General features: G+C 36.8%; 1 protein-coding gene across 1 annotated transcript in view; it reads right to left on the reverse strand.

Annotated features, from left to right (window-relative positions):
- ADGRL3 (adhesion G protein-coupled receptor L3) overlaps positions 1 to 21,304 on the reverse strand; it is an 811,907-nt gene that overhangs the window by 109,663 nt on the left and 680,940 nt on the right. The window contains exons 14-17 of the mRNA XM_035004902.1: positions 14,419 to 14,602; positions 13,246 to 13,368; positions 7,552 to 7,760; positions 6,702 to 6,878 (exon numbers count right to left, since the gene is read on the reverse strand). Coding sequence (XP_034860793.1) covers positions 6,702 to 6,878; positions 7,552 to 7,760; positions 13,246 to 13,368; positions 14,419 to 14,602 — 693 coding nt within the window. The remainder of the gene's footprint in view (positions 1 to 6,701; positions 6,879 to 7,551; positions 7,761 to 13,245; positions 13,369 to 14,418; positions 14,603 to 21,304) is intronic.

Genomic DNA, 21,304 nt, shown 5'->3' on the forward strand with positions numbered 1-21,304 from the left:
AGAATCACCCTGGTTCAGGGTATTGCTCTTGTTCCATCTGCCTGAAAGAGTCTTTCCCCAGATGATTTGCACAGCTGACTCTCTCACTTCTCTCTGCTCTTAATACTGCACTAGTGTCTAATGAGAGAGGTGGACAATAAAACAGCATACTTGCAGATAAATAATTTCAAATTTTAATAAATCTATGAAGGAAATATATCATAAAATGGTTCACAGAGAACATTCAAGAATAATTCTTGGTTCTAAAAAGTTGTTAATTTTTAAATATAAAGTTAATATTCAAGATAATATAACAAAATCTTACATGTTTGACCATTTTTTAAACCAGTTTCTTTTCTCCCCCATATTTGGAAGGTATTCAATTCATCAGTTTCTAGTATCTTTCCCTAAATAAATACTTGGTTTAAAGTACTCTATACCAGTTATGATTTTTAATCTCTACCTCTCCCTCAATCCCATCATGCTATATATGGTAAAATTTAAAAAAAGAGCATAAAAATTTGGCAGTGGACATATACAACCTTGAGCATCTTTTGGGGCACCTGGGTGGCTCAGTCATTAAGCGTCTGCCTTCGGCTCAGGTCATGATCCCAAGGTCCTGGGATCGAGCCCCGCATCGGGCTCCCTGCCCGGCGGGGGGAAGCCTGCTTCTCCCTCTCCCACTCCCCCTTCTTGTGGTCCCTCTCTCGCTGTGTCTCTCTCTGCCAAATAAATAAAATCTTAAAAAAAAATTATTTTTCACCAATAAAATCATTGCTTAAACTCAAAATAACTTTTTGTTTTGGAATTTAAAGAATAAAAATATTATTTTTTTAAAAATAAATACTTTCCTTCATGAGCAACTGCAGAATCTTGTAACATAAAATAACCTATTTTTTTCCAGCCTAGAAGAAGTTTAGCTATAAAATATTTGACACACAGAATCTATGGTATGACATTAAAATTTTCTAAATTGTCACGGTTTGGAATCAACACTAAATAAAGAAATAAAAACAATGATTTCAAACAGCAAAATCAATGCTTATACCTGGACTGGAGTCAAGTAGGGGTGGGGACAATAGGATATATTAAACTGAAAAAACATAGAAAGAGAAAGAGATGCAAGTGTTAAACTAAGGAAAGTGAAGCCTCTTAAAAATAATAAAGTGGTGCCCGCGTGGGTCAGTCGGATAAGCGGATTGCTCCTCGCTACCCCCCGCCGCTTGTGCTCTCTCAAATAAACAAATGAATCTTAAAAAAAAAAAAAAAAATCAATGTCAAGTTGAACTGACAGGAAAAAGTTATTTTTTTTTTTAAATTATCTCCCATAGAATTGCAATTTGAGTAGAGGAAAGAGCTAGAGGTGATATAAACTGTCAACTCTTTTCTAAAGCAGTTGTTACAATGCTTTACAAAATCACAGTAGAAATCTTAGTCAATTAGTTTGAAACTTATGCTCCTTTTAATTAAAATACTCCTCCCACAAAGAGTGTTCACAAAAAAATCATTAGTAAGAGAAGAGATAGACAATTGAATTTGATGTATTTAACATTCTGCTGAAAATAGACAAATAAACCTGTAGGTGATCCACAATAATGGAAAGGTTTTAAAACACCATAGATACTATCTCAGTTTAGTATAAAATTACCTAAATTTCTGTGATGATTACTTTAAAAAAAAAGAAAGAGATTTTATTTGTTTATTTGCAAGAGAGAGGGAGTGCACGTGCCTGGGCAGGGGGAGGGACAGAGGGAGAGGGAGAAAAAGAATCTCAAGCATACTCCCTGCTGAGAGTGGAGTCCAATGTGGGGCTCAATCTCATGACTCTAGATCATGACCTGAGACAAAATCAAGAGTCCGATTCTTAATGGACTGAGCCACCCAGGCACCCCTGAAATGATTACTTTTGTGTCTAAAAGAAAAGACAATCAAATGTTTCCTTAGAAACAGAAGTACAGTGAACTCAAAAGTAGTTAACCAGCTAAATTGCCACCTTAGGTAGAAGCATCTGCTTCCTTCTTTAACCTGCCTAAATGGACCTAGCTGCTGTTGAAAAGAAAACCACAGGCCCAAAATGGCATCACTCAGGCCAACTCACCAATTGCAGTTTCAAATGTAAGTCTTAACTAACCAGTCAGGAATTTTCTGATGAACACCAATGAGGTAATCTGTCACATGCGTCCTCTCCATCCCGCCAAAGATGAGGTAATTCCACCTAATAAGACCCCTTACTTTTCCCCCAAGGGAAGGCGACCTTGCCTGAAACAATCCTTTCCTTTGTTTTGCTAATAATTTCCTCGTCCTACCCTCTCCTATAAAAACCTTCCATATTGTACAAATCATTGGAGTTCCCCTCTACTTGTTAGATGGGACACTGCCTCATTCATGAATCCCTTAATAACGCCAATTAGATCTTCAAACTTATTCAGTTGAATTTTTCTTCTTTAAAATTATGAAATCTCTCTTACCATCCCATTCAAAAATCAGTCTTAGCCCTTATCTCCCTTGGTAAATTATGAATTCCCCAAGGTCAGGAAATTGTTTTGCCTTATTTGCTCCTCACAGTATTTTGTGGGAGTGGAGTAATCTGAAATTTTAAATAGAGTGGATAGGGTAAGCCTCTTTGAGAAGGTGACAGTGAAGTAGAGACTTAAAGGGAATGAGGAAGTTGTCTCTGGTGGCTGTTTGGGGGGTAGGAGGAGGGGGACTTTCAGGTCTAACTAATACCTCATGTGTTTGTGGAAAGGCAGGTGGCCTGTCATGGCTGAAGCCAAGTGTGGTAGAGGAAGAATAGCAGGAAAGGAGGTCAAAAGATGCGAAAGAGATCAAGATTTGGGATTTGCTCTTATTGAGAGGAGTTATTCAAATTGGATCAAAGATATGAAGTACCTGATATGCATTTTAAAGGGATTACAGAGCTGATTTTTGAGAATGAATCAGACTAGGGAGAAGGTCTGACTCATATCTTAAGAGTACCCCTCTCGCAACTCTACTGAGAACAAATTTAGGAGGGACACAAAGGAAGCAGAGAGAACAACTAAGGGGCTATAACTAGAAAGTGAAGGCCAGAGGACAGTGGCTGGAACCTAGGTGGTAGTGATGAAGATGCTGAAATTTGTCAGATCCTGGATCTTGCAGCAAATGCTCATAGGATTGGGTGTGCAGTATGAGCAAAAAGAAACAAATAAAAAATGGTGCAGGGCTTAGGGCCTGAGTACCTGGAAGGGCAGAGCAGCCCCCTTTACTAAGAAGACTCAGGTGGGAGGATACCAAAAGTGTAGTTCTAGAATTGAGATACTTATTAGAAGCCTAAGTGGATATAACAAGTCAGCTGTTGAATCTATGAGTCTGGGGTTAAAAAATGGAGATCGAAATCTGGGAATCGTGAGATGTTTAGAGCCATATGGCTATATGAGATCCTCTCGGGACAAAGAACAGATAATGCCTATACTAGATCTAATTATACTTTGGGCTGGAGCAACAATGAGAGGTCATGGCGATGGGGAGGAACCAAAAAAGGAAGCTAAGAAGGACCAGCTGCACAGGAAGGAAAGAAACAAGAGGGAGGAGTATACCCAAGGCAAAGCGAAGAAAGTGTTACAAGAATATGGTCAGTGCAAATTCTCCACGTTGCCTTGCTAAATACATCCTACTCATCCTTCAGAATGGGACGTTTTAAATTTTTTGTTAAGAACCTTTCTGAACAGCCCTGCCTGAATAGATGATCCTCCTCTGCATTGCAAAATCACAGTGCAGGTCTCAATTACAATACTCAAAAATGCTGATAAAAGAACAAAGGAGGTGCTCAGTGAATGGCAGAGAAGCACGGATGATAGATAAGGACAGAGGTACAGTACACAGGTAGAGCCTGGAATGAAGACGGATGCATCAAGGTACCACGGCTAAATGGCAACGGGTCTCACATTACTCAGCTAACTCCTCTCGCTCTCCTTCCAGGCTCATCAAGAAAAACCATCCAATATAATTTTGTTTCCTTCATACATTTTCCTGGGGAGTTAGAAAGTGACAACAAGCAAACAATAAATATCTATTCCAACTGGTCGCGGTCTTTCTCACTGTGCACAAATAGATTGGGGTTCTGTTTTAGAAATTAGTCTCACGTAAGTTTGGTTAGTGCGTTTCTTTTCGGACCTGTTGTAGTGTTCAGTCTGCTTTTCTGTTTTTCAAGTGCCAAAACCATGCTGTGAGATCCAAATGTGGCTGACTGGCAATTGCAAGAGACTATGGTACAGAAAACCAGGACATCCATGCTGTGTGACTGACTGCTAAAGGGAAATACTGATTTGCATTTATTTTGTCTCTTGTTGGCATGCAATAATGGTCATAGCCGGGATTCTTATCTAATGGATCGAGTCGAGGGTGCTATGCCATGCCTGCAGGAAAAAATGGTATTTTGTTGTTGTTTCAAATATGATCCATTTTTCTGAGTTTGAATTTATTCCCTAAATGGAAAAATAGAATCCCAGAGCCACACTAACACATTCCAGGTTGACATCTAACATTGGTTAGCGGAGCTAGTCTTGTTAAACTACATCAGGGCGCCTGGGTGGCTCAGTTGGTTAAGCGACTGCCTTTGGCTCAGGTCATGATCCTGGAGTCCCTGGATCAAGTCCCACATCGGGCTCCCTGCTCGGCAGGGAGTCTGCTTCGTCCTCTGACCCTCCCCCCTCTCATATGCTCTCTCTCTCTCTCTCAAATAAATAAAATCTTAAAAAAAAAAAAAAAACTACATCAATTTGTGATGCTCTGACAAAATAGGGTATGTAGTCCTTTAAATTAAAGACCAAAATGTAAACTGTGCTGACACAGCTAAGGTAATTTACTGTTAAGGTGCTAACAGGGTTTGGATTTGGTCTCCCTCTGGGATACCCACACTACATCTAAATTCAATAGTGTCAAGGAAAATTTTGGATGAACTTATTTGGAAAAATGACACCAAGTAGATAAAACCTGTGCTGCAGTTTTCACTTCTGAAAACATGTTGGTGAGTAATCCTTCCTCTTTTTATGGGTATCAAAGAGATAAGAGAATTTACAAGTATATAATTTCTTGTTACTAACCCATCAATCCCTATAAACAAGATAATAAGCCTTTTGTATTTTTTTAAGCCTTTTGTATTTTTATGTCCTAAATATATCTGAAATCTAAATCCTCTTCATGTCCTCCCCCACTCGTGGCAGCCGGAGTCATGCCAGGAGGAGACTGATGCAGCCAAATTAGCTGCGTGTCTGACTTTGGAAACTTCCTATCACCTAGATTTTTCCTTAGAGTAGGGTTTTCTTGAATGAAAAAAACCCATTACATTATATTAGAATTTACTAAGCTCTTTGCATCACCAGGCATTGTTTATTGTGCTAACAGGTGCTTTTCAAAGAGTCATTTGGGCAGCATTTACTCCCAGGGTCTGGGATTCTGGTTCTTAACCCTACTGCACTGGCCTTTGGTCCTGGGGTCCTACCTTGCTTTGTTCATGTGGTCTCCTTTATTCATATGAAATAAGAGCAAGGGGAGACTAAGGTTTTTTTTTTTTAATATCCAGCAATTTTTTTATTATGTTAATCACCATACATTACATCATCAGTTTTTGATGTAGTGTTCCATGATTCGTTGTTTGCGTATAACACCCAGCGCTCCATGCAGAACGTGCCCTCCTCAATACCCATCACCAGGCTAACCCATTCCCCCACCCCTCCCTCTAGAACCCTCAGGTTGTTTCTCAGAGTCCATAGTCTCTCATAGTTCGTATCCACCTCCAATTTTCCCCCTTTCATTTTTTCCTTCCTACTATCTTTTTTTTTTTAACATATAATGTATTATTTGTTTCAGAGGTACAGGTCTATGATTATGCATCAGTCTTACACAATTCACAGTGCTCACCATAGCACATACCCTCCCCAGTGTCTATCACCCAGCCACCCCATCCCTCCCACCCCCCACCCCTCCAGCAACTCTCAGTTTGTTTCCTGAGATTAAGAATTCCTCCTATCAGTGAGATCATATGATACATGTCTTTCTCTGACTGACTTACTTCACTTAGCATAATACCCTCCAGTTCTAGCCACGTCATTGCAAATGGCAAGATTCCGTGTTTTTTTTTTTGATGACTGCATAATATTTCACTGTGTCTATCTATCTATCTATCTATCTATCTATCTATCTATCTATCTATCTATCTATCTATCTCACATCCTCTTTACCCATTCATCTGTTGATGGACAGCTTGGCTCTTTCCATAGTTCGGCTATTGTGGACATTGCTGCTATAAACATTGGGGTGCACCTACCCCTTAGGATCCCTATATTTGTATCTTTGGGGTAAACACCCAGTAGTACAATTGCTGGGTCATAGGGTAGCTCTATTTTCAACTTTTTGAGGAACCTCCACCCTGTTTTCCAGAGTGGCTGCACCAGCTTGCATTCCCACCAACAGTGTAGGAGGGTTCCCACTAAGGGGAATTTTTATAAGAACAATTTTATTTTATAAGTGAACTGCAATTTTATAAACTATGTTGCTAACAGAACAAAAAAAAAGTTTTCTTTGAATCATCCAGGAAGGTATGGGTTGAACCCCAGAGAGTTTCTGAACAAAATTACCAGGAAAGTGGAAGACCTTTAAAGGAAGACTGGCCTGTGGACTTAGGACTTTTTTCAGTAATATCCTGCCTATGCTTAGATAACTTTATTTTATGGTATTTATCTTACCTTAACTTCCACATGTGCCATCAGTACTGCAAAATTGGTTAGGTGATTACAGGAGCATGTAGTGTGTGTCTTATTTGTTGTCAGGAGCCGGCAGCCTTGTGTTGACCAATAACCTGTCATTGTGCGTTTGGAATAGCTCCAAAATGAACAGTTAGGGTTGAAATTCTCCTCGGACTGCTATGGGGAAAAAAAAAATCAATAAAGCCAATAACTACTTTACGATCACGTAAATTAGATAGGCATTTTCTTTACATCTAACACGCTTCACAGTTCGTGCCAACTTTTGTGGAGATGTATACCAGTCTTTTCATATTAAGTGGGCTTCATCAAGCCTAAGCAAATTTGAGTTTATATTGCTGTGTATTTCCTCTGATTAGAGGTGAGTTTACTTTTTAAAAAATTAGTATTAATGGAATGCTAGTGTCAGTGACTCAGAATGACCAACCAATTTCAAAGTAAAGTACATCATAAAGAATTTAATTACTCTAAACAATTTCTGAGATAGTCTTTAGAAATCTTTGTTCAATTTATAATACAATCTTCGTACATACATAAAAATATGTGAAGCCATGTCCAATTCCACTAACTATGTTGCTAACTCTTTTTAACTATGGAGACACATTTATAAATCCATCTACAAATATTCTTATAGGAAGCACTTAAATATTCAAGAGTTATTCTCCTCCCTCACTTTAGAAAAAAAAAAAATCACCACTATAATTTTATAGGTAGTGAATGGCTATCTGTCAAATAGTAGGAAAAAATTAAAGGAAAATTAATATATTCCATGTTTATGCTGTAACAAATATAGATAATGTGGATAACTACACTTATCATGGCATTTTCTTACCTTAATATGTTTAACGGTGAACACCACAGGATCAGCTAAATAAACCTTATTGCTGAACTCTTTGTTTATTGCTGCTGTAATAACAGGGGAATTGACGATAACAGAATGATTGGTGGACATAGCCTCTGTTCCCAACTTCATGCTGGCATTCTCCGTGGACAAATAAGGACCCAAGTTGTTGTATAAGACAAAAGCCACTCTGATCTCTCCTGAAATAAATGTAAATGTGAATTATAAGTTGGGAAGAAACTTTGTACATTGCTTTGTACATTCCACCTAATTTAGATAGCTCTAATTAAATTATAATCAAATCCATACGGTATATATTCTCAACAAAATTAAGCACTCATTTTAACCAAAGTGCCAAGATATTCACGAGAAAAGGAATGTCAAATGATGCTGAAAAAACTATCGGTATTTTAAAAAATGAATGTCAATCCCTATATCACTCTGTACTCAAAACTTAAAGACAGATCATAGACCTAACATAAAAACCAGAACCATAAAGTTTCTAGAACAAAATACAGGATCTTTGTGATCTTGGAGTAGGCAAGGATGACTTGAATAGGGTCCAAAAGACATTAACCATAAAGAAAAAAAATGGTAAACTGCACTTTATCAAAATTAAAAATGTGTCTATCAAAATACAGCATGTTAACAATAATATATATGAGACTCCTGACTATATATAGCATTTCTGCTAATCAACAAAAAAAGAAAAACACATGAAAATAGCAAAAGACATAAACACATACTTCAGAAAAAAAGATATGTGAAAGGCTAATAGAAACATGAAAAATTATCAGCATCATTAGTACTTATGAAAATAAAAATGAAAAATCACATCGATATACCATTTCCTACCCACTAGAATTTCTAAAGTCAAAATGACTAGTCATGCTGATATTGATAAAGATGAGGAACAGCTGGAGGTCCTGCACACTGCTGGTGGAAATGTGAAGTAGTTCAACTATGTGGAGAAATGGTGATTTTTTTGTGTGTGAAGTTAAACTTTTCTACCCTTCCTAGATAAATGAAAATATATATCTACAAAGGAAAAAAAAAACTTGTATAAGATTAATAACATCCTTATAATATCCCCCAAATGGAAACACTTAAAAAAATGTATCAATAGACAAATAAATTAGGGCATATGAATATAATGCAATAGCCTATGCATCAATAAAGAACTACTGATAGAGCAAAGAAACCACTATTAGAGGATGATGATGGAATCCCAAAAATACTGTGTTTGGTTAAAGAATACAGACAGGAAAGAGCACATATTACATGATTCCAGTTGTCTGAAGTCTAAGAACAGGCAAAATTTGTCTATGGAGATAGTAATGAGAGTAGTTTCATCAGATGGGGAGAAGAGGTAAGAAGACTGGAAAGGGTTAACAATTTCTGGGTAATAGGAGAGATTTCTGTCTTATTTTATGTAATATTACAGAGGAATGTACACCTGTCAAATCCGTCAAGTCACATTCTTAAGGGATGTGCATTTTATTGTATGTAAATTATATCTCAATTGCAATGAAAACAACAACAGGGATTCAAAATCCTTATCTGTCTTCAAACTCAATTACCATATTCTTTGAAAGTCACTTCCTCCATACATCTTTCCACCTTATTTTTTTCTCTTATGACTGTCTCCTACCTGCAATCTTCTGTAAAATTAACCTTCTTTTAACATGGGGAGGAAGGGCAGAGGGAGAAGAAGGAGCAGACCCCACCCTGCTGAGCAGGGAGCCTGATGTGGGGTTCGATTCCAGGTCCTGGGATCATGACCTGAGTAGAAGGCAGATGCTTAAGTGACTGAGCCACCCAGGCATCGTGTTTTTGATCATATCATTTTCTTTCTTAAAATACATCAAGCCCTATGTCTTAACTTCCAGTATGAAATCATATCAGTTCACTAAGAGATAGGTGCAGTCCTGACCATCATGGTGACTAAGTTGAGGAAGTCTCAATCCTTATTCCTAAATCTTAGGGTCAAGTGGGAATAAAAACAAGGAAATTTTAATAGATTTCTTTTGAGGAGGGGGGGACTGTCCCAACATCTAAACTGTGCTCCCATGTTTGGAAAATTCCCTACTATTAGGGATTTATAGACACAAAATGGATGTACATTTGCTTTCCCAGCCTGTCTTGCTCTGAGCACCTGAGCTCGATGCCTCCCATCAAATGCCCTCGTCTCTGACTTTAGGTGAAGAGCTGGTGACAGCAGGGGGCGGGGCAGCAGTCACCCTCACTTACGGCAGCCCTGACATCTCACGCAATGATGCTGTGTGTTGACAGAGGCTTCTGTCAGCCTCCTAGCTCCTGTAGGCTTTCTGGGCCCGATTCTCCAGCCTTCTCAGTGATTCTATGAGACATCCATTATCCTTTCAGGAATTTAGCAAAGAGACTATGATAAGAGCTACATAAAGGAAAGGGGCATTCTTAAACTCCAACCCGCATATGTTAACATGGTACTGAGCAAAGAACAGTAATTCACTAAATATTTCTTGTCTCTTACAACACCGCATTTAATTTTCATTCTTTTCTCTAGATTTAATATGAAAATACTAAATTTTGGAAGGCAAAACTTAAGAAGAACGTCTTTTTTTTTTTTTTTTTTGACAGTAACAACTGTTATTTTAACTGGTTGATAACTGGTTGATAATTCCTACCAATTTCCACCTATGGGGCAGTGTCATGTTGATCTCTCACCCTTGTTTTATGGATGCATCGAGTCACATATAATTGTTACATATTCTCCACTCCAAAATTAATGCTTAAATGTGACCTAAACCACCCCCACACCCCCCCACACACACTACTTTAGTAAGTAAAATAAATGAGTTCAAAACATAATATGACTGGGGCACCTAGGTGGCTCAGTCATTAAGCATCTGCCTTCAGCTCAGGTTATGATCCCAGGGTCCTGGCATCGAGCCCCGCATTGGGCTCCCTGCTCAGCTGGGAGCCTGCTTCTCCTTCTCTCTCTGCCTGCCACTTCACCTGCTTGTGCTCTCTGTCTCTCTCTCAAATAAATAAAATCTTAAAAAAAAAAACCATAATATAACTAATATAATCATATTTTAATTGCCATTAGCTTTATATCTGAAAGTTCACACATTTATTTGATAAATTCTTAGAAAGTTTATCCATGTGCTAGGCACAAGTGTTGTATCAGTGAACAAGTAAGAAAAGATTCCTGCTCTCATGAGCTTACTGCCTAGAGAGAAAGTCAGATAATAAGCAGGCAACTTAAAAATAATAATAATATTTCATATAATGTTAAGTGAATAACCTCCATGAAGAAGCACTGGTATAAAATGGCTAATGGGAAAAGAGCAATGAAAGAATGGTGTATCTTCAGGGAGACAGAGAAAAACTTCCCTTCCTAAAAGAGGTAAGATTTATACTGAATAGTGAATGATAGAGAAGCTTCAATGTAAAGAAATGTAAAAACTGCATTCCAGGAAGAAAGCAAAAATGCAAAAATCTGATAAAGAAACACTCTTGGTGTATTCAAGGAACAGAATCAAGACTAGACCAGAGAGCATCCTTGTACACTGTTGGTGGGAATGTAAATTGTTATACCATTGTGGAAAACACTATGGAGGTCCCCCCAAAATTAAAAATAGAACTACCATATGATCCAGTAATTCTACTTCTGGGTTTTTATCTGAAGGAAACAAAAACACTAACTTAAAAAGATCTCCATACCCCATGTTCACTGCAGCATTATTTACAAGAGCTAAGACATGTAAACAACCTAAGTGTCCCCCTTATGAATGAATGGATAAAGAAAATGGAATATTACTCAACCATTAACAAAGAATGATTTTTGTCATTTATGATAACATGAATGGAACTTGAGGGCATTATGCTAAGTGAAATATGTCAGACAGGGAAAGACAAGTATTGTATGATCTCACTTATATGTGGAATCCTAAAAAAATAAATAAAACAAACTAAATTCATAGATATGGAGAACAGACTGGTGGCTGCCATTGGCAGGGGGTGGTAGGTAGGCAAAATGGGTAAAAAAGGTCAATAAATTTCCAGTTATAAAATAAATGTCATGGGGATGTAACATATAGCATAGTGACTATAGTTAAAAATACTGTATTATATATTTTGAAAGTTGCTAAGAAGGTCAATCTTAAAAGGTCTCATCACAAGAAAAAAATAAAACCATATGTGCTGATAAATGTGAACTAGACTTATTGTGGTGATGATTTTACAATATGTACAAATATCGAATCATTATATTGTACCCCTGAAACTAGTATAAAGTTCTATGTCACTTCTATCTCAATAAAGAGAAAAAGAATCAAGACTAGACTGTCTGGATCATAGAGGGCATGCTGAAGACAGACAGGAAGCGGGGCAGGTGGAGCAGGAAAGAGGTAGACAAGCACGTGGTGGCCTAGTGTAATCCTCTGATTTCATTCTGAGTGCAACTGGAAGCAAACTGGTCAGATTTACATTTCAGGAAGATTCGTTTGTCAACAGGATATCCTGTCGGGAGAAAGAGTGGAGAGAGGGAAGCTAGCTGGAAAGCTAATGCAGAAATCGGATTTTGCTTCGTAGAAAATCTTATTGCTGCCTCAAAATTCACATAGTCAAATTAGCAATATGATGACTTTTAAGGTCACTTAAAAGATTTCCAACACTTAAAAAGAATTTTGTTCTGTTGGCAACAGCCATAATTTGTTTTGTCTTCGTATTATTCAACAGGCTCTTCTTTGTTTAAAACTATGCCCCCTGCGCTATGAAACACCAGCTTTGAATTGGTTGCTACAACCTGAGGCCATCTTCCCGTCACCTGACAGGTCAAAGGATCTCATTTAGTTGGCAAAAAGTATGCTTTTAAAAATTTAATACTGGTGACATTTGAGACATATTTTCAATATGGGTTTATTTAATTCTCATTATAGTCAGTGAATTTAGTCTAGTATCAAACTGACCTATATTAACCAGTTCCTTTTTCTCAAATCATGGCCTCACATTTTAAATTTTCTATATGCTTTACAAAGAAAAATCATAGAAACACATTCAAAAATAGTAAGGAAAAAAATCTACAATTTTAAAATTAGAAGTAACATTTCCATAAAAAAATTTAGAAACCAGGTGTGCCTGGGTGGCTCAGTTGGTTAAGCATCTGCCTTTGGCTTGGGTCATGGTCCCAGTGCCCTGGGATCAAGTCCTGCATTAGGCTCCTTGCTCGGTGGGGAGTCAGCTTCCCCCTCTCTCTCTGCCTGCCGCACCCCCTGCTTGTGTTCTCTATCTCTCTCTTTCGCTATCTCTCTCTCTCTGTCAAATGAATGAATAAAATCTTAAAAAAAAAATTTTAGAAACTAAATCTGTCAACTCAGTGAGAGTTACTCCTTTCAAGAAAAAAGTCAGATATCTGGATTTTGTTGTTCTTTAATTCCTCTCAGATTCAAGTTTCTGACATTGTACTGCAACTGAAAAGGAACAGAACTTCCAAATCTGACTGAGAATGTTATAGAGCAAATACATTGTGATGTTGTTGGTGCAGAAGATAGGAAAGAGGAGGAAGAGGAAGAGGAGAGAGAGAATAGTTGAATGAGAGAAAGAGGCTTTTGGATAGCAGATATAAACTCCCAAGCCAAGAAACAAGGCACTGATGACGAGCTCAACCTCACCACGCTTATCAAATAAACTCTAACCTACCGTTTCGACCATTTTGTTTTAAAGTATTTGCGGAAAGCTGGATAGTGCTTCCGTGACCCATGTTTTCCGGAAATTTTAGGTCTTCTAAGTTTCCTTCTGTGCTCAGCCTTGCAACTTCCAATTCTGTTAATGGCAAAGAGTTATCAGTGCTCATTGAGAAATGCACCAAAGCTAAGATGATTTCCTAAATCACAGAAATATTTCTGAAATCAAAACACTGGAATTAACGTTCTATTAATTTATAGTAGTCAAAATGAATAGTAGTTCAATGTTTTATTTTGAAAGTATTTCTTTAGTATTTTATTTTTAAAATAAAGCAAATAAAAACTATTAAACAGGTAAATAAGAACAGAAATGCATCAATTATAAAGCCTCAGATTTAAAATTCAAGCTCAAATCCTTATACTTTGTCATTTCCTTTGTTTATCTTCAAAATACTATTTTCTTTTGTGAATTAAGTAAAAATCTCTTTATAATCTAAAGCTGCACTATTATATCAATATTGATCTATCTTTAAATCTGGTAAGTTTGAAACGGCTTTATCAAATCTTCTGAAATAAAACTGTCAGCTACATCCTTATGCACAATAAAATAGATTTATACTCCTTATGAACCAATAACACAATTACAAAAAAACTGTTTTATCACCTTCACTAAATGACTGATTTCTTTATAGTACATAATTCAGATACATTTTTTTAAAATTTTATTTTATTATGTTATGTTAATCACCATACATTACACATTAGTTTTTGATGTAGTGTTCCATGATTCATTGTTTGCATATAACACCCAGTGCTCCATTTAGAGACATTCTTATCATAACCGATGTGACCCATAGGCACTATGTTAGGAGGATAAAATTTCAAATAGTACAATGCATACATAGATACACACAGACATAAAAAAAACTAACTAACTAAAGGACCTCACTGTGAGTGATCTCAGGCTAACATATCCAATATTGAATATCCTAAGGAGGATAACACACAGGATTACGAGGACACTTTTAAGCCAATGGCAGGTGATATCCTTCTAATGATAGAAAAAATAATCACATTTCCACTGAAATAGAAATCACTCATAATATCTGCACTACCATAGAAATTTTTTCTTTCCTCTCTTCTGCTGTCCAAGGGTCTCTGGCCCTTCTGTATAACAAAGGCCACTTACGAATATTGTCTGTGTTCTCCCTGACAATGTCAGTCTTCAAAAGGTTATCAGCCAGCACAAAAGCACTTTCCTCCACAGTGTCAAGCAACATGGTCGCTGCCCGTAGTTGATCGCTTGTAGTCAGGTCTCTCCATGCATTTGAGGCTTGTGGCTGGAGGAGGTTGTTAACTGTCTCGACCATTGCCTACAAGAGGATGAACAGAATGACAGAGGTCTCTAGTGAACACACAGAGCTGTCAGAAATCCAGGTGTACATGTGGCTCAGCAAGCAAGGATCAGCGGTGTGCATGAGTTCAGTACTGTCCCAGCCTCCCCTGTGACATGCTGCAGCAGAAGCATTCATTATTGTGTCCTGTTAAAGCCCTAGCTGAGACCGCAAGGCAAGAGGAAAATCAGCTTTTGTTTTGAAGGACAACAAATAGATCCATGCTTGCTTCTTAGAATCAATAGCAAAGGCTTCAATAAGGCTATAATCACATAATTAAATTATTTGGCTGGAGAACTGTTGGCAAGTAATTTAAACCAACATTTTTATCATATCACACACAAAAATGATTTTTCCCCCTGTATATCACCATAAAACTAAATGCTGAATACAGCAGAGGTTAAAGGGTTGACGACAGACAGGACAATACAAGAACTTGTTGCCTATAGGTTGAGGACTCACTAAGCAAACCAATTTTTTTTTTTTTTTTTTTTTTTTAGCCAGCTGGTAAAATGTCAGAATGGGAAAAATATCAAAGCATACATACTCCCAGGGGGCTTGGGATATGTTAAGTGTGGAGAAAAACCTTCTTCATGCTGTTTACTATTAGGGAGGGGAATAAACAGTTGGAACTTGCAACTTGTGGCCCTCAGGTGTTTTTCCTTTAAAAAAAATCAGCAATAGGTACACATAGATAAAAAGCCATAGTTCTCATTGCTTCATCCAAAAGAATCATTTCCCTAGTTACAATTTATATATTTGCCATGTTAGCTTTATGTTCTAGTTTACAAAGAAAAAACACAACAACAACAACAAAACAGTTCTCCCAATAAGGTCTTCTTAAGGTTTCATTCAAACAGAGAATTGCAAAATAGAAAAATACAACACCTGCAGTTTGAAAGTGATCATCCTTGAACCCGTTGATTATGAAATATGCATCTAATTGAGAAATAAGTTTGAATAAACAGCCGACACAGGTAATTTGTAGGCAGTGCGTGGGTGTTTTAAAACAAGCCTTATATTATTGACACATTGGCAGAAGGATTAGGAGAGATTGAAGAAAAATACCCATTGCACTACAGTGTTTTCTTCTGGCTGGTGTTTTCATAGTAACCGACTAACAACTGTTAAAAATTCAGCTTCATAATGAAACACCTTGGCTGCCAATTAACATCAGCTTCAGAAACTAATTTGCCTTTTGATAAGAGTTGTTTTTTCTTGGTATTTTTCCCAGCTACTCCAAGTTCTGGCCAAAAATTAACATCACTGGACTTTCGTGTAAAATACAGTCCTACTTGCAACTTGAGTACTTTGCATCATTTAAAAACAAACAAACAAAAAACAAAAAACACCAAAAAGATCTCTCATGAGTTCGATAACTAGACGTTTTCACATAGTGTGCTTAGTTCGGCCATGTGTTCTGAGTTTAAAGCATGACCTAGAAGCCAGACAAAAGCATTTCCGATCACAACAAAATGATTTGCTTTCCAGGAAGTTCTCTGTAGGGATAATGCCAACAGGATATGCCAAAAAGGAGGTGCCACATAAGAAACAAATGAACAAAACACGTTTAGGTATTTTCAGAAGCCAGAGAACATCAACCTCCTGATTGCAAAGAAGTATTCTTTCTGTGATTAGATGATGCTCTGAATTCATTAGAAATGCTCTGAATATCCCACACACAACAGAAATTATGCCTGTTCTTTAAGGAGTAGCCATTGTAACATTAGTTAAGAATCTTATACCGATTAATTTAAACTTTACCTCAGGGAAAATTTTATTGGGGATAATGCAATATTTCTGCTCTGCTCTTTACTGTTTTTTTTTTTTTTTTAAGAAATGCAAAAGGAGGGAAAAAGAAAAAAAAACAAGAAAAATAAACAACTATGGTCAACTCTGAGAATGTTCTAAATAGCTACATGTTTACAATAGACTGCTTTAGGTAAAATACCATGTTTGAATTGATAACTAATGAATCAAAGGCACCCCTTATTAAATTATCTTAATTTTACATACAAAAATGTATATGCTGCAATATTTTTTCATAGTTATAAATTTTAAGTACATTTATAACAATTGCATCTTCCCAAATAAATCATAATCTTTAAAAAAGTTTTCTATTAAGGCCCAAATGATTTCTAAGTTTCTTATAGAAATGACAGACATAATATATGGTCCTAAAACCTGGATGGTTTAGGAACAAATCTAATATTTATTTATTCTTCTTTAAAAAGCACGTGTTATGATTCCTTAAGCTTCAACGTAAGGAAATTTCAACGCAAGGATTAGGAGAGGGAATTCTGTAGTGCTAAAATCAGAATATGGGATTGGGAACCATATCTGCTGAGTTTGTACCCGGACTGTGCCACTAACTAGCTGTATGATGTTGGGCCGGTTACTTAACTTGTCTGCACTTCATCTGCAAATCAGAGACGATAGTATACCCATTTTATATTGCATGGCGATACAAATACATTTATGTTGCCTGGCTCATAACACGTGTTTAAGATGTAATCTCCTGTTGACTTTCATTGGCTATCTAAGTCCAGCTTGGGAAGAAGAGAGGTCTTCACTGAAGGAAGCACAGGCAATACCTGATAATTACAAAATATCTGTTCTGAAGTGAGATCCCAGAGGAATAACTTCTACAATGTAACCTTAATGAATAAACCTGCTTCACAACTTAACTACTAAAGACTATATCACCTGAAGCTTTGAGGAATAGGACAGTACAGAAATGCGTATATTAAATAATTCATAATGTGTGTTTTAGAGGTTTGAACAGCATGGATAAGTCAATTCTAATAGCTTTATAATTAATGCAGTTTGTTTAAACTTTCCAAAGTTTGCTGACATGTCCCTGTTACCAGTTTAATGAAGGCCAATTAAATAGTCACAGCCTTCAGTGACAAAAGATTATATTTTGTTTCCTTGTACATTTTTGCATTTGTATATTTTACCCACAAATGATGACATCTGGTCATTATGTATGTGTGTGTGGTTTTTGTTTTTGTTTTTGTCAAACTAGTTATTTGCATTGCTTTCATTAGTTCAACAACATCTCTTTATTTTTTATTTTTTCAATTTTATTATGTTATGTTAATCACCCTACATTACATCATTAGTTTTTCAACAACATCTCTTTAAAAACAGGTTGATTTTCATTTTATTTGGTTACAAGGACATGAGCTTAGGGCGCCTGGGTGGCTCAGTTGGTTAAGCGACTGCCTTCGGCTCAGGTCATGATCCTGGAGTCCCAGGATCGAGTCCCGCATCGGGCTCCCTGTTCGGCAGGGAGTCTGCTTCTGCCTCTGACCCTTCCCCCTCTCATGCTCTCTATCTCATTCTCTCTCAAATAAATAAATAAAATCTTTAAAAAAAAAAAAAAAACAAGGACATGAGCTTAACTATGCTTAGAATCAAAGTTGAACAGGGAATGTGCAATGAATTTGATTAAAGTGAGGTACTGGGACATCATTTAATGTCCAACAGCTCTCGCTGACTTGCCTTTTTCTGTATAAATATTTTTCTGATCTAAAATTTACATGATCGAGTTGGAAGAAAATACACTTGGTCCAGCATTGATCATAAAGAGAAGACTTGATCCACAAAAACAAAAGAAAAGAAAAAAATCACCTAATGGTTTTGAGGTGTACAGACTGAAATAATCTAAAATTTTGAAAAGTTAATTTGATCAACAATGTCCTTGTCAGAAACTAAATGTTAACTCACTTTATTTTCTTTTTCAAAACATTAGAAACTGAATAGGAGATGGCACTGGAAATTTGCATTCTAGTTGTCACTAAATTTCAGTGTGTCTTTGAACATATTTATGTTTTCTAACCAATCAACAAAGTGGGAACTACATGAGAAAATAAGTTTCAATATGTTTCAAATTGAGATAGTCGGGTATTCTGCTATTAGATATCATTCTTCTCCATTATATAGTTTATGGCTGGACTTTAAAGTGACTTTTGACTGTTTCTAAAAAATCAAATATAAATTAGAAAGTGTAAAAGCCACTTAGATTCATTCATTCATTCATTCAGGATCATGAGCATACCATATCCTTTTGGACATATATTTGCATTACACAACATTATTGGACCTTCTTATCATAAAATTCAGATCTTAGGCAAATTCATTTGACTAGTTTTACTCATAGCATATAATTATAGTATGTTCATTAAAAGATATTATAAAGTGTATAATCATACTATTTCAAAAGGGAGGATTTACTTATTTGCTATAACGACTGTGAAAATTTTGGGGGGAACCAGCTATATATCTCTCTAGTAACAACTTCTGTCACTATTCCAAGAGGATGTGCTTGTGAAATACCCAGGATCAATGATGAGAGACCTATCAATGGCACTTCTTACCCAGGTAAACAGTAAATCTTAAACTAGGTAAGCAAAATCACCTGGAGAACTTACTTACCCCTCTTTCTTCACTTGAAAACCACTAAACTAAAGACCCAAATAGAACAAATGCTTGTGCAAAGATATGTAACTTTAAGGGGTGCGGGGGTGGTTCAGTTGGTTAAGCGACTGCCTTGGGCTCAGATCATGATATCAGGGTCCTAGGATGGAGTCCCATATGGCAACGGGCTCCTTGCTCAGCAGGCAGCCTGCTTCTCCCTCTCCCTTTGCTCCTTCCTGCCCCCCTGCTTGTGCTCTCTCTCTGTCAAAAAAATTAACTAATTAAAAAAAAAAAAAGATATGTAACTTTACCACCATTGCATTTTTCTGAAGATAGGCTTTTTAATCTTATGCTTGTTCAGGTTTTAGCTCAGGTACAAAGAAGTCTTCGATTATCATTATAGCTAGGGAGAATCCCCCCTACCCTTAAATCTGTTAACTGTTCTGTTTTGTGTCATGAATCATTATCTAAAGTTATCTAAAATACGTATTTATCTACATGGCTATTTCAGATCTCTCACTCAAGAAAAGATTTGCTTCGGGCGCCTGGGTGGCTCAGTTGGTTAAGTGACTGCCTTCGGCTCAGGTCATGATCCTGGAGTCCCAGGATCGAGTCCCGCATCGGGCTCCCTGCTCGGCAGGGAGTCTGCTTCTCCCTCTGACCCCCTCCCTCTCATGCTCTCTGTCTCTCATTCTCTCTCTCTCAAATAAATAAATAAAATCTTAAAAAAAAAAAAAAAAAAAGAAAAGATTTGCTTCATGAGGGTGGCGACTCTGTGTCATTTATAAGTGCCCCAAACTCTGCCTGACATATGGTAAGTGTTCAGTGACTCTGCTGAATGATTGTCATCTAATGAAGATTTGTACTTCAGTGAATCTTCTCCATTTTCATACCAGCAGGAAAAAAAAAATCTCTGAAAGTATTGATTTTATAAGAGCAAAGAATATGTAAGTACAAATGGAAAAAAACCCAAAAAACAAAAAACCTAGTAACTAGTCAATGTTATCTGAATCATTACCATTTAGAGACTCAGTGCCATAATGGGTTCCCATTTTAGTACTTATTCACTTTGAATACAACTATCCATACTCGTGGTCTGGCTTTCTCACGAGATTACAATGTTCTCAGGGGAGAGGCCATGTTTACTGGTGTTTTCCTAGGGTAAATTTTAGTGCCTTGAGACATTTTAGGTACTCAAAAAATGCTCATTCAGCAAAGATGATACTTTAACTATCAAATCATTAATGACCTTATATGTAATAGGAAAATGAAAACATCTTTTAGTTTTACAACTTTTTGCCTGTCTCCCAAGAGGTGTTCTGAGAGAATATAGTGTTCAGCTATCACATGGTTTGGAAGGAAGACAGGCTGAATTAGAGGGAATTAAGAAGACAATCAGAGTTCAAAAAGGAGAAAAGCAGAACCACAGGCTATTGTAGTTAATGCAAACCACTAGGCATAACAACAATATATTCTACAAAAAGCTTTCCAAAATGTTTTTAAGTGTACCAAAGCTCACTTTCAATGTAATTCAATGAGGTCCTATTAAGTATGTATGATATGCAAAGAGCTAGGGAAGTCACTGTTGGAGGAGGTTAGGAAAGAGAAGAAAAACATAGAGTCAGCCTTCAATTTGTCTACACTCCAAGGCAGAAGGTAAGCACAAAATAGAGCTAAAAACTCACAGCATATGGGACAAAAAGTAATGAATTCTTACAGAGGAAGATCAAGAAAAGATCCCAGAAGGTGTGTGATTTTGAGTTAAATATTAAAAGATGAATAAACTTTCCTCGATTATGCTCAGGAAACCTGAGGCTAAAGGACATAGTAAGCAAGTTAATGACTAAAACAAAACAAAGCAGGTACTAAGGCAAGGGATGTATTGGGTTTGGGATGAGGAGAGTGTGTGGTGCGTGGAAAAAGAGTGTAAAAAGATGAGTATGGCGGGAGAAATGGTAAGTAGCAGTCAGATCTTAGGAGATCTCCACTATGACAGAAGTTTGGGCTTTACTGCATAGAAAATATTCAGCAAGTAAATATATTTAAACAAAGGAGTTATATGTTTAGATACGTTTGGAGTAGAATTATGAAGATGCCCCCCAAAGATAAACAGAATGGAAAATGAATCCTATATTAAGTTCATTCGTTATTTTTTTAAAAGTTGTTTTGTGTTACAATAAAGCAGACATTTATAAATATGCAAATTATCATTAGGCAGCCCATTAGAAAGTTAAGAGCAATTATTTCCTCTTAGTGGAT

The sequence above is a fragment of the Mirounga leonina genome, unplaced genomic scaffold, assembly GCF_011800145.1.
Source record: "Mirounga leonina isolate KUSES-001 unplaced genomic scaffold, KU_Mleo_1.0 Mir_129, whole genome shotgun sequence".
Classification (NCBI taxonomy): Eukaryota; Metazoa; Chordata; class Mammalia; order Carnivora; family Phocidae; genus Mirounga; species Mirounga leonina.